General features: G+C 40.6%; 1 protein-coding gene across 1 annotated transcript in view; it reads right to left on the bottom strand.

Moving 5' to 3' along the window:
- Nucleotides 1–12,514, bottom strand: part of BVES (blood vessel epicardial substance) — a 40,080-nt gene extending 27,566 nt beyond the window's left edge. Inside the window, exons 1-5 of the mRNA XM_010352512.2 lie at nucleotides 12,331–12,514; nucleotides 8,698–8,934; nucleotides 4,489–4,613; nucleotides 1,148–1,335; nucleotides 303–411 (exon numbers count right to left, since the gene is read on the bottom strand). Of these exons, the coding sequence (XP_010350814.1) occupies nucleotides 303–411; nucleotides 1,148–1,335; nucleotides 4,489–4,613; nucleotides 8,698–8,923 (648 nt within the window). The 5' untranslated portion in view covers nucleotides 8,924–8,934; nucleotides 12,331–12,514. The remainder of the gene's footprint in view (nucleotides 1–302; nucleotides 412–1,147; nucleotides 1,336–4,488; nucleotides 4,614–8,697; nucleotides 8,935–12,330) is intronic.
- Nucleotides 12,515–13,681: the final 1,167 nt, after the last annotated feature.

The following is a 13,681-nucleotide window of genomic DNA, read 5'->3' as shown; positions in this document are numbered from 1 at the left end:
ATTAGCCAGGTGTGGTGGCAGGTGCCTGTAGTTCCAGCTACTCGGGAGGCTGAGGCAGGAGAATGGCATGAACCCGGGAGGCAGAGCTTGCAGTGAGCTGAGATTGCACCACCGCACTCCAGCCTGGGCAACAGTGCGAGACTCCGTCTCAAAAAAAAAAAAGAGACAATACTATACACGCCCTATGGTAAACTTGTTTCTTTTCTCCAATAACTCATAGCTGTGTTTCTATTAATATCCTCTGGATTCTGAATGAGAGGCAAACTAGCTTCAATCTCCTTAAAAATCATGTGAAAACGTACCTGGAATTTTTCACCTTTGTGCATCTGAGTTGATCTAAATTCAGGAGAATCTATAAAGGCACAGGGGTAAATGTTATGCAGAAAATGTCCTCGATAGGAGACCTTCATTCTGATAACAGAAATTAATGTTAATAAAAGCAATATTTCACAAATACCATCACGATCCTTAAAACTGCTATAATCTTATGCGATTTTATTTTGTAGTACAGTGTTTAAAATTCCACAGATGATGGACAGAACTAAAAGCACTTCTTGAGGCACAAGTATTTCAAAAAATAACGTTGGAAAAAGAAAAAAACAGTGTCCAATATTGAGTCAGATGTATGCCATCTAGTGGTAACTATTGCTCGTGTAATGGAAGTGACCATATAATCTGTTACTCTAGCTGGGACACTTCTGAGAGGGAAAGAGGTGTCATTAATAACAATGCCAGCACAGCAGAGACTGACTCTCTCCCCGAAAGGCTGATATTCCTAGAAGTTGCATTTTTGTGATATTCAAGACAAATTAACTCTGAAGCATGCATAGGCTTTTTGAATTTCAATGTCTAATTTAAATCCACTTCAATTTTGACTCATTCATTTTTAATAAAAGGTCAAAAATGGTTAAAATACTTGCAGTTGAAAATCCTGACATCAAGATTCAGAGCAGTACATTCAACCTGGCTTTAACATGTTGCTCTGCAGCGTTGTAAAGTGTAGTTGTAGCATAAAATTCCACCAACAACAAATTCTGTGACTACTTCCTCCATTCATTGGCAACATTTCCTTCCATTCATTTCCTTCCCAGAGGCCATGAAAAGAGTAAAGGTAAACTAGGAATTCTGATTTCCGCAGAACACTTACTTTCCCTTTAAGAGAATACTCAGACGGTCATCAACTGAGGTTTTATCCTCTGCAGCATAAGTCTGGCCCTTTTTCAAGGTTTGGATCATGCAAAACTGTCCAGTTAGTCTTCTGAACAAATCTGGAGGCACACGGAGTGGTTCAAACAACCGCCGGTAGATGCCACTGAGTTCCTTTTCAATCTTTACCTGAAATGTAGCAATGACTAGATGCTGTACCAATGCAGCGGCAACCCCAAAACACTGACCTCTGTGGTCCAAATATGGTTTTGAGAATAAAGAAATCTTTGATATATACCATCACCCTTCTGTATTGAGGCCAACAGAATCTTACACAGCAAGTGAAATGGTGAAGAAGTTTATACTTTAGATCCTAAAAGGGTACGGTTAGGTCATGTGAGGTGGTTCATGCCTGTAGTTCTGACACTTTGGGAGGCTGAGGTGGGAGGATCACTTGAGTCCAAGAGTTTGAGAGCAGTCTGTTTACGGTTTGCAACTGTTTAGGTTTTGAAGGTTGTCACAACATTCACCTTCCTAACCTTAGCACCTTCTATAAATAACAGAAAACCTTTTCTGTGAAACCTTTTGTTTCACACACACAAAAAATTTACTTTTAAATATGGCAGCAAGAAAATAAACACACAAAATAAGAATCAATGAGGAAACAAATTTACAAAAGTAACGCACACATTAAGCATTTTATCTCCATGTAATTACTTAATGCACCAATATAGAAAAACAAAAATGCACAGCTGCAATCACTGCTTCACATTTATGTACTCTCAAGCAAAGTGAAGGAAAAATAAAACGGTGTAAGAGTCTTAGTGTAGAAGTTTCATCCTAAGCTAAAATGAACTCTGTAAAATGGAGAACCCACTGGCAAATAAGGCTGGCTACTGGAGGAAGAGAAAAACAAAATGGCTTAATCATTTTTGTTGTAAGATTCTCCAAAGCCCAGGTCATGCCCCATCTTTGGGCCCAGCATTAGTCTCTGGAAGCCACACTAATTAGGTGGATGGAAAACCATACTGCACTTTATCTCTGCCAGGCACGATATGAAGCCTATAGACTCGGATCATGACAGCTGCTACAACCTGATGTCACTGTAGCATTTGCAATGCTCCTACTTGTCCTGCTGTTTCATTGTGAGGAAAATCCAGCATTTGTATTTTTCAAAAAAGTAGATTTATAGTATGAGAAGAAACAAAAGCACAGATACTAAGTGATTTAACCTATTTGATGCTATGATCACATTAGCAACTTCTGAACCTTAAATTTTGGGGTTCCAGCAAGTTCTGACATTCAGAAAATGCAATCATTATCCACCTCTTCTACTCCAAACCTCTAGTAATGAGCATTTAATATGATTTATTCATAATCTGCTCATCCCGTAACTCTCAGATCAAGCCCTTTTTATGTATTTATTTTTTGGAGACGGAGTCTCATTCTGTTGCCTGTGCTGGAGTGCAGTGGTGTGATCATAGCTCACCGCAGTCTCAAACTCCTGGGTTCCAGTGATCCTCCCGAGAAGCTGAGACAACAGTGTGTGCTACTGCATCCACCTGATTTTTAAATTTTTTTGTAGAGACAGGGTCTTGTTATGTTGCACAGGCTGGTCTCAAACTCTTGGGCTCAAGTGACATTCCAACCTAGGCCTCCCAAAGTGCTGGAATTACAGGCATGAGCCACGGTGCCCAGCCGCATGAAGCCCTCTTATTAATTATTTTCCTTTTTTTTTTTAGACAAGAGTGTCGCTCTGTCACCCAGGCTGGAGTGCGGTGGCACAATCTCGGCTCATTGCAACTTCCGCCTCCTGGGTTCAAGCGATTCTTGTGCCTCAGCCTCTGAGTAGCTGGGACTCCAGGTGTGCACCACCATGCCGGCTAATTTTTGTATTTTTCAGTAGAGACAGGGTTTTGCTATGTTGGCCAGGCTGGTCTTGAACTCCTGACCTCAGGTGATCCACCCACCTAGGCTTCCTAAAGTGTTGGGATTACAGGCATGAGCCACTTCACTTGGCCTAATTCTTTTCTTCTTTGAAAGCATTTACTCATCAAAGGTTTTTTTGAGCACCTACTGTGTGCCAATCATGTTCGACAGCAAAAGTGGATACAACAGTAAGTGTGTCAGATTACTGTTCCCAATTATTCACTGCTCCCAACCTCTGTAAGAGGACTGTACATCCCCTTACTCCACCCCATGCCCCATATTATCAAACTTGGCCATGTCACTCGTTTTTGCCAATGAAATGTGAACAGAAACAATATATGTCCCTTTTGAGCAGAAGTTTTAAGAGACATTGGGTGTTTCTCTTTTGCTTTCTAGTACTTTTCCCTCTGCTATGAGAATGCACGGTCCAAATAGAACCTGCTGCTTCAGTACAGACCCTGAAATGAATGAGATGCATAGAACAGAATCACAGCTGACACATAGCTGCCAGAGTCAAGATACAAGGTGGATGAGAAAAAAAGCCCATTTGCTGTTATATATCATTGAGATTCATTACATAGTATAACCTAGAGAAAACTGAGTAATACAGTAAAACAACACAGACTGAGTCACTATGTCTGGACGAGGTTACAATCTAGTTGAATGCCTATTACATATCATCTGTATCATTCAAATTAGAATCTTCTATGAATCGTCTTGTTTTCTGATAGTTTTCTACATGCAAATCTGGCCCCAAACATAAGATTAAGGCAAGCATTATATCTTTTACTTTACTGAATGTTTGCTGTGCTTAGGAAAGCCAGTAAATACATATGGGGTGATTCTAGGACCCTGTTGTTTTCCTACTCTATTTTTATTCTTGATATGATCAAGGAATACAACAAGATAAATCAGAGTTGAAAAGAAAAAGTTAAAGACTGGTGTTTTGGTAGCAACCCACCAAATTTGGTGACTTCCTTAAATGAATATTTTGGGCATTAGAAAAATATATAGTTATTACACTAAAAACTAGCATGAACTATTTGTAAATCATTAGAATGTTTACAGAAGTTGCCTATTAGTAAGTAACTTTGTAACTAGGCAATGATATTTCCAGGTAACATCTGAATATCAATACAAAAAAATCAAGTAATATGACTTAAAAATGAGAATATTATTCATGTTCTCTCATATGCTAATGATTTTTAAAGTTTTAAACACTCATATGTAGAACAAATTTCATGGTACTAAAATGTTTCACTTTCAGGCATATGTAAACTGAAAGCCTAAACTTCAGAGAAATGATATTAAAGTGACTAAACATGCTAGATGCTTACTTTTAAGTCTGAACAAAGTACCTTTCAAAGTTTTAGCTTTAAAATCACTTCCTTATTAATTAAGTTTAGTAATTACCGGTCTCTTCTTGTATAAAAGATATGACAGATGCAAAATGTTGACACCCAAGAACACAGAGTTCCAGATCATTATATCCAAGGCACATCGGTAGAGAGTGGCCCAGACAATATAAAGGGTACATCCTGTTGAAGAGCAAAGTTAACCTGTTAGATAATCTAGAAGAGCCTAAGCAGGGAGCTTAATAAACTTGATATCCTCTATATATACAGTAGTCCTCCCTTTTCTGAAGGTGATACTTTCTAAGACCCCCAGTGGATGCCTGAAACCATGGGTAGTACACAACTCTATAAACACTATGTTTTATTGTTCTGATACCCAAAACAGCTAATAAGTGACTACTGGGTGGGTAACACAGATAGTGTGGATAAGTTGGACAAAGGGATGATTCACATCCCAGGCAGGATAGAGCAGAACGCTGCAAGATTTCATTGCACTAATCAGAATGTCTTGCACTTAAAACTTATGAATTGTTTATTCTTGGTATTTTCCATTTAATATTATTGGACTGTTGTTGACCACCAAAAGTGAATCCCCCACTGGATGTGGGGACTACTATAAACCAAACACATTTCAGAACTACCTAAGCCAAATATCACATTGTTTCATTTTGTTTTTTGTCCAGTGACCAAAAAAAAACCCAAATATATTCTTTGTTGAATAAAATCTGTATTAAAAATATATAGGAAATACAAAGTATAAAAAATATTTTTAAAGGGGAAAAGTCCATAATTCTACTACTTAAAAAAGGCCATTAAATATCATATAATTTAATTCTGCCTTACAGAATTAGTTTTCATACAGTTTTACCTGATGGCAAACCTAGCACACATACAATTTTAAAATCTCCTTTTTAACTTATTCCAGTGATTTTCCCATTTCATTAAACTCTTTGCAAGCACAGTTTTAAATGACTGCAACTGATTAAACCATAATTTATTTAACCCTCCCCCTACTGCTGGAAAGACAAGATTCTGAGGGTATAATTTTTGACAAGTGGAAAAAAAATTTTTATACATACAAATTTTTCTGTATTTGTGATTGTTTACTTAGTCTGGATTACCTGAAGGTGAACCTAGGGAATGAACTTTATAGTTTTTTACAATATTGAAGAATTGTTTTTCAAAATGTTTGTACAAATTTGCAATCCTACTAGTTAGAAATGCCAATATCAAGTTGTCAGTATAGTCATGTGTCGCTCAATGACAGGGATATATTCTGAGAAATATTTCGTTAGATGATTTTGTTGCTGTGTGAACATCATAGAGTATACGTACATAAACCCAGATGGCACAGTCTACTACACTATAGGGTGTAAATCAGTACAGTACAGCTTGTTACTGTATTGAATATTGAATACTGCAGGCAACTATAACACAATGGTAAGTATTTGTATATCTAATCATATCTAAACATGGAAAAGGTGAACATGTCGTACTATACTATGGGACCACTTTCGTTATACGATGCATGACTGTATTATAAAATGTGAAAACTCCTAACTTGATAGTGAGGAATTATGTATACTTTATTTTGCATTTCCATGATTACTGGTGAGCCTGCATATTTTACCAAAATGTTTTAGCCATCTGAATTTTCCCTTAGTGATTATCCATTTAACTCTGAGAATCTTCCTGTGTTTTCTTATTGATTCTCTTACCTTATATAAAATATTCCCAGTTTCTTTTGATCAATTTTATGGTAGGAGAGTTAATACAGTGTATATATTTAAAATAAAACTATCATTAAGATATAAATCATTGACACACGCATACTCACAAAAGCTAACCTCACACTTTAAAAGTTACTCACTTGCAATTTTTTATTTCACAAGAATGATTTGAGGCACCTAAAGCCCCAAATGTAAAAATTTAAATATTCTTTAAGTAATATTTCATAGCAAATAGTGAAGCAATTTAAAATATTTTAATTTAAAGGAGACAAGGTATACAATGGGAGGATAGAGAAAAACTGGAGGACCTGAATTATAGTCCTGGTTTGGCCGTTTTTTTCTCCATCTTAATTCTGGATGGGTCATTTTATTTGTCTAAGTTTCACTTTTTTTAATTTTTTTTTTTTTTTTTGAGACAGGGTCTTGCTCGCTCACCCAGGCTGGAGTGCAGTAGTCTCGATATTCCAGGCTCAAGCCATCCTCCCACTGCACCCTCCCAAACAGCTGGGACCACAGATGTGTGCCACCATGCCCAGCTACTTTTTAAATTTTTTGTAGACATAGGGTCTCACTACATTGCCCAGGCTGGTTTTGAACTCCTGGCTTCAAGAGATACTCTCACTTCAGTCTCCAAAAGTGCTGGGACTACAGGCATTAGTTACTATGCCTAGCCTAGGTTTCTCTTTCTGCATTTACAGAATAAAGTGTTAGATTTGATAATATCTTTGGTTCACTCCACCACCGAAACTCTGTCTTAAAATTCATAATTGATGCTTGCTTTTTTATACGGTATAGTTTTTTTTTTTTTTCCATTCAACTCCCTGTTCCTACTGCTGCAGTCCTCACCTTACTCACAGGTCACACAGCCACAGAGGTCCCACAAGCTTCTACTATCCTTCCAGCCTCTTTTCACTTGTCATTTATCACTTTTTTTTTTTTTTTTGAGGCAGAGTCTAGTTCTGTCACCAGGTAGGACAGAGTAATCTGTCACCAGTTTACTTATACATATTAAAATCCATAGCAAGTACATTTAAAAAATATACATTTTACACATACTTATATAAAACCATTTCCTATGTTACCTGTCTTCGGTCTCTGGTCCTTAAAAAAAACTCTTATTGATTGCATAAATTTGGTCCTTGCCAAACACTATGTAGTTTTACAGAATATATGAATTATTCTGCTTCAGGAAAATTCCAAGTGGCCCAATCTTGGCCCACTGCAACCTCTGTCTCCTGGGTTCAAGTGATTCTTCTGCCTCAGCCTCTTGAGTAGCTGGGATTACAAGCGCCTGCCACCATGTCCAGCTAGTTTTTGTACTTTTAGTAGAGACAAGGTTTCACCATGTTGGCCAAGCTGGTCTCGAACTCCTAACCTCAGGTAATCTGCCCACCTCGGCCTCCCACAGTGCTGGGATTACAGGCATGAGCCACTGTGTCCAGCCCATTTATCATACATTTTTAAGCACAATGCACTGCTCTATGTTCATCCCAATATGCTCAATTTCCTTCTCTTCTGTGCTCTTTGCTTGGATACTGCACATACTCACTTAGAGAAATCCTGCTCATCTTCCAAAATCCAGGTCCCATGTCACCTCCTCAGTGGGATCCTGCTCTGCCCTCCTACTGAGCCTATCACCTTCTCCGTGTCCCCCTGGATAATGCGTGCACACCTACATCCCAGCATCTGATACGCCATACTGGGACTGCCCATCTGTTTCTCTACCAGCCCCCACAAGAGTGTCTTTCTCAAGGATGAAGACAGCCTTCCTTAATCTTTTTCTGACACATCACAGGTGCTAAAAAATGCACCTGAATAAATGGGCCATTAGGGAAGCAATCACATAGAGAGTAATTTGTCAAGAATCACTGGCTAAAGTAACAGATTCAATTGTTTTAATATTCTGATGTGAATCAATTTAACTTGTTTCATTAGGGTTACTGGGACCAAAAAAAAAATTTGTTTTATTTGAACTACTGTATCTGGGTAATTGTTTTTGTTCCCAATGATTCTTTACCGCCCACAGCAAATATCTTTTCAAGTAATAATAGTTAAAACTATACAGTATTTACTATGTGCAGGCAATATTCCAAGTTAAATATATATGAGATACACATTTAATTCATAACAACTTTGGGAGGTGGTATTATTTTTACCCTTATCTGATACATGAGGAAACTGAGGCAGTAGAAAGATTAAATCATTTGCCCAAGTTACAGTTAACAAGATGTAGAACCAGGATTTGAATCACACAATTTGGCTCTAAAGTCCACACTCTTACACATGAACGAATTTTCTGGTATCTGGAAAACCTAAAGAACACATGAAAGCACATATAAACAAAGTAAGTAAGGCAGAGAGATGGCATGTGAAGGCCTATGCTCTAAGCTAATTGATATACTGCTAATTCATTAATGAAGACTTACATTTTTTGGCTTGCTATGGGCCTGACAAAGAATACTCTGAAGATCTCAATGCAAAGCCCATCTTATGTCAGTTACAGAAAAGTTACATAAAATATTAGTTAGGTATCTTACCTAGAGTTAACATTCCCCTAAGAAATATCATATGCAGGTGAAGAGTAGTTGGAATAACCAACCCAACTGCAAAACAAATATTTGCTACATGAAAAACCAGATGATGTATCTCTCTCCAATTTTCACAAGCGGTCTCATTGGAAGGCACAGGTATGATGCTTTCTAACTCAGGTGTAAAACCTATGGCAGTTGATTCTCTCAATGGGCTGGACTCTGTATAATTCATTTTGAAAATTCCTGTAAAAACAAGTAAACAAAAGTAAAATCATAAAAATGGTAATTGTATCTTTTTACTTCCATAGGTATTATAACAAAATTATTTCTGTGAATTAAATAGACTTCTTTAGTGCTTATGAATTAGACAGACCAAGATTCAAATCCCAACTCTGTCACATATTAAATGTATTCAGTTCCTTACCTGTTAAAGGATGATAATAATACCTCATATGCCTTATGATTAAATGAAATGATACATACTTATCATTATACTTAGCATAGCACACAACTATTCCCTCATAGGCACATATATACATATACAGACTTGTAGGGAAGGGAGGAGTGAGGGAATCAGTCTTGAAGACAATCACCAATGTTCATAAACCATGGTAATTACAAAGTTATTTAGTCAAGTCTTCCATCAAATTCCCACTGGTGACTGAATCCAAACACAGGAAAAATAACTAGAAAACTAATTATTTGAATACTTAAAAAAATATGAATACCCTCACATCTATCTGAAGGCTTAGGATATTTAGAAGGCTCTATTTGTATACCGCCATTAAATCACTGTACCATACATACATAATACATTATCATATATGCAAATAATACATAGCCATATAAACATTATTATATACACAGAGAGATACAGCATGAAACTTATATTGTCTAATTTAAATCTCTACTTTATTTCCCATAATAATTCTAGTTGGTAGCATATCACAAATTAAAAAGTAGTAAACTTCCAGTTTACTTATACATATTAAAGTCCATAGCAAGTACATTTTAAAAATACACATTTTACACATGCTTATATAAAACCATTTCCTATGTTACCTGTCTTCAGTCTCTGGTCCTTAAAAGAAACTCTATTATTAATTGCACAAATCTGGCCCTTGCCAAACACTATGTAGGTTTACAGAATATATGAATTACTCTGCTTCAGGAAAATTCCAAATGGGGACCCTAAATGCATCTAAATTTAGAAATATGTATTTCTTTCGAAATAAGGTCATGCAATTAATCTTACTTCTCTACTGCTTGTTCTCAACATACTAAAGTAAAGGTTTTAGGTAGTAGAATAATTGGTACAAAACGGGTATTTTGAAAGGATGTTAACAGACAAATGTGAAAGAATTCCACAGCTTAAAGCTGATAAAAAAACAAACACACCAATTTACAAATTGTGAATGAAATGATCAAGTCAACTGAAGATCTTTTCACAAAACGTTGAAATAGCTCGTAAATATAATAGTAATAGTTGACTTAGATACTGATTTGCTACAAAAAGGGAAGAAACAAAAATTTACCTATTTTCCAAATGTCTAAAATCAGCAAATACATAAGCCTATCAGGATGGGGAGGGGGAAGATCATTATTTTAATAACTCCATTTATACAAAGTTTGCTTTTCAAGGCCAAAGGAGAATGAATCTCGTAACTTCTGCAGGAGAGAGAATGATATGACATGTCCTCTATCACTCATAACCTAACATCACCTACCCTAGCATTACATAGCTTAATAATAACTACCATTTCGACAGCACTGTAGAATGTACCTACACTCCCATTGTCCTGTTTGTCCTCTATGAGGCAGGGACAATATTTATCTATCTATGTACTCCCAAGGCCTAGCCTCTGTAGAGGAGGCCACTGAGGCAGGGAAGAAAGCCACTCTGAAGGAACCTCAACCTGACAAATACTTTTAGAAATCACTGTTCAGTCTCCTCACATCTCAGTAATAAAGCCAGGAGAGTGCCTAGACTTCCTGAGGTTGAGTCAGGTTCTATACCACAAGCCACCAGGGAGCCACATAAGCCAGGGAAAGCCATTTCTGCTCCTCGGGTCTGTTTCTTCCTTGGAATAGGGAAAATTTTAATAGCCTATGGTTCTAACATACATTTACATAATCAATCAATCAATACATATTCCCCTTGAGTTCACCCAATTTCACCTGTATTGCCTATTAATCCACTATAATTCAATATCAGACTTTTATAAGTTCTTAAAGTGACACTAAAAGTACCAATATCTGGTCCAAGGAAAATGACAGGAAAACTACAATTATGACCCAAGAACCAGAAAATATTATTAGCAACTTTTAGAAGGCAGGGTCATCCTAAACATGTTTTAATGCACCACACCTTATTAAAGAGATATCCATATACAGAGATACATGCAAAGGCATATAGATGTATCTATATATCTACATAATTGTCTATTGTGAAATGCCAGTTACCTATTGTTGAAAATATTGATCAGATCAGTTTACTCTGATTACCACTTAATTGTTTAGTGGCTTACACTGAACAAGTCTTATACAGAGAATAGGTGGAAAGAGGTTAGACTGCTAAAGTGGTAAACTTTTCTGATTAATTTTGACTAAATCAAGAGAAATCATCTTTCCCTCATCAGATCATCAAAGTTGAAGTCCTTAAGTCATCCATACTTGTAAAGTTCTGTTTATCGGTTTTCAATAAGTGATTGTAGGGCTAAACAGCTAAATGCTGAAACTAACATTAAACCTTTACCAAACTAAAAAAGGGAAAAAGATAACTGCAACGGGCAAGTCTTGCTAGTCTAGTTAATTCATTCTGTAATTCTAACTGAATCTTCACACATCTTCCGAATGGCAAATGGCATTACATTGCTAAGAGTCTTTTCGCACTTATTCATGCTTCAAAGGAGGCAGTTTCCGGGACTTGTCTGGCCAACAACCCGTTCCCAAAGGCTCGGGGAAGGAGGTTGCGGGTGGGTGGCGTGGACCTCCGGTCACCAGCCATCGGCGCTCTCCCGGGGCCCTCTGACCTCGCTCCTTAAAGGAGGAAGGTCCGCCGCAACGGTCCTCCTCGGCCAGGAGCTCTCGGGACGCGGGGGTGAGGAGTGAGCGCCGTGGCCCACCCTACTCTCGGAGCGGGGACAGAGTGGGCGACACCGCGCGCCCGCCTGCACGCAGGCTCTGCGCTGCACGCGGTGGCCCTACAGGGGGCGAGGAGGAACCCCGGGGATCCGGCGGGGAGAGCAGAAGCGGAGCTCACCAAAGGGCATGCCCGCCGCAGAGCGCGGGAGCCAGCACTCGGTGGGGCCGAGGGCCCGAGGACGCTAGGGCTGCCTGACCCAAGCGGCGGCCGCTGACCCTTGAGGGTCTCTGTGGCCGCAGGGCCCAGACCCGGGGAGGAGGGCGGCCTTCAAGGACCGGGAGCCCCTTGAGGGCGCGGCCAACGAGGAGGGACAGAGGGCGGCGCCCCCGGCTGCCCGGGCGCGGAGAACAAGCAACAGCCCCCTGGGCCGACAAAGTTGGTCCCCGAGGGGCTGAGATCCAACTTTCGCTTCCTGATTTAGCCAGGGGAGCGCGAGGCCGCACACAGCCCGGTGCAGGGGGACAGCAGGCTGTAGCTGCGCCTCCCATCCTTACCTGGCTGGTCCCTGGCGGGGAGCCTGGGCAGCGCCGACCAAAGTTCGGAGCAGCAGCTTCGGGGCGCGGGACGCGGGGAACACGGGCTCAGCTGCTCGACGGGAGCCCGACGCGCCCTCCTCGGCGGGTCGGCGAGTCCGGAAGCTCCGCTGCCCGGGCCGGGTCCCCACGCCCGGAGCCGCTTTGACTAAAATAGGCATCGCGACGGCGGCGGCGGCGGCGGGCGGCGGGCGGCGGCGGCCAGGGCTGGGGCCGTACCGCGCACGCGCACGCGCCCGCCGCCCCGCGCCCCCCGGCGGGAGGAGCCCCGCGCCGCGGCCAGGACTGCCCGCTCCGCTTGCGACTTCGCGACGAGTCTGCACACCCGAGGACTCGGTTTGAAACGCCCGCTTATTTATTTTTTTGTCCCCTCGCTAGAAGATTCTATCCTTGTTTGGGCATGAGTAGGGGGCGGCAGTTTCGTGGGACCGGCGGCATTTTTCGTTCCTCCGCACGGGGATAATTCGAGAAGTGCGGTCCGGTTAGGGAGAGAAATCAGGAGAGAAAATGAGAAAGGGAATCCTCGTTTCCCTTCAAAGTTGGACGACCCATTCGCATATCTCCTTTTTGGGAGATTCGCGTGTAACTCAGCACAAACAGGGAATACCCCGGAGTGCGCGCGAGTTCCCGTCCGAGTCTGGAGGGGGGGAGGCTGAACGTTTGGTCCGGACGCGTGCAGGACGCGGGGGCCAGGCCTCCTGCTGCGGAAGAAGAGGGGAAAGAGGCCGCGCGGGAGGGACTTCTGACACGTGCCACTGTTTTTGTTTTCAAAGAAAGGTACTTAATCGAAACTAGCCATCCCAGGCGGTACAGGGCCCTCCATTGTAGGCAAAGCACCACCTGAATGTAGATTTGGGGCCATACACTGGAAAATAAGACATGAGAGTATGCTCCAATCTACCTCTACTGTTTACTAGACAGCTATTTTGGGTAAGAAAAACAGGGAAAGTTAATGAAGAATTGGCGTTGGTGCGGGGGTGTCTTGTAGGACAATAGAGGAAGGTTAGATGGGTAGCCAGTTTCCACCAAAAGTGTCCCATTATGGGTTAAAATTGGCACCAGTTATTAGAGTATGAGGTCGTTCATGCATGTGAAATGTGATCTCAGTATAAAAAAGACCACCACCGATTGTGTGAAGGCACATTATAAAGAGTACCTGGAGGTGCACACTGGGCAAGTATCTGGTTGAAGAGATGGTGCAGCCTGGTATGAAAGAGAGTGGGCCTTGATGTCACATAAGCTGGGTTTGAATCCTCCCTCTCCTACCAGTTTACTGTGTGACCTTGGAGAAGTTACCTAGCCCTTCTGTGCC

This window comes from Rhinopithecus roxellana, chromosome 4 (assembly GCF_007565055.1).
Source record: "Rhinopithecus roxellana isolate Shanxi Qingling chromosome 4, ASM756505v1, whole genome shotgun sequence".
Classification (NCBI taxonomy): Eukaryota; Metazoa; Chordata; class Mammalia; order Primates; family Cercopithecidae; genus Rhinopithecus; species Rhinopithecus roxellana.
The sequence above is the reverse complement of the archived record's forward strand: the minus strand, read 5'-3'. Positions and strand labels throughout refer to the sequence as shown.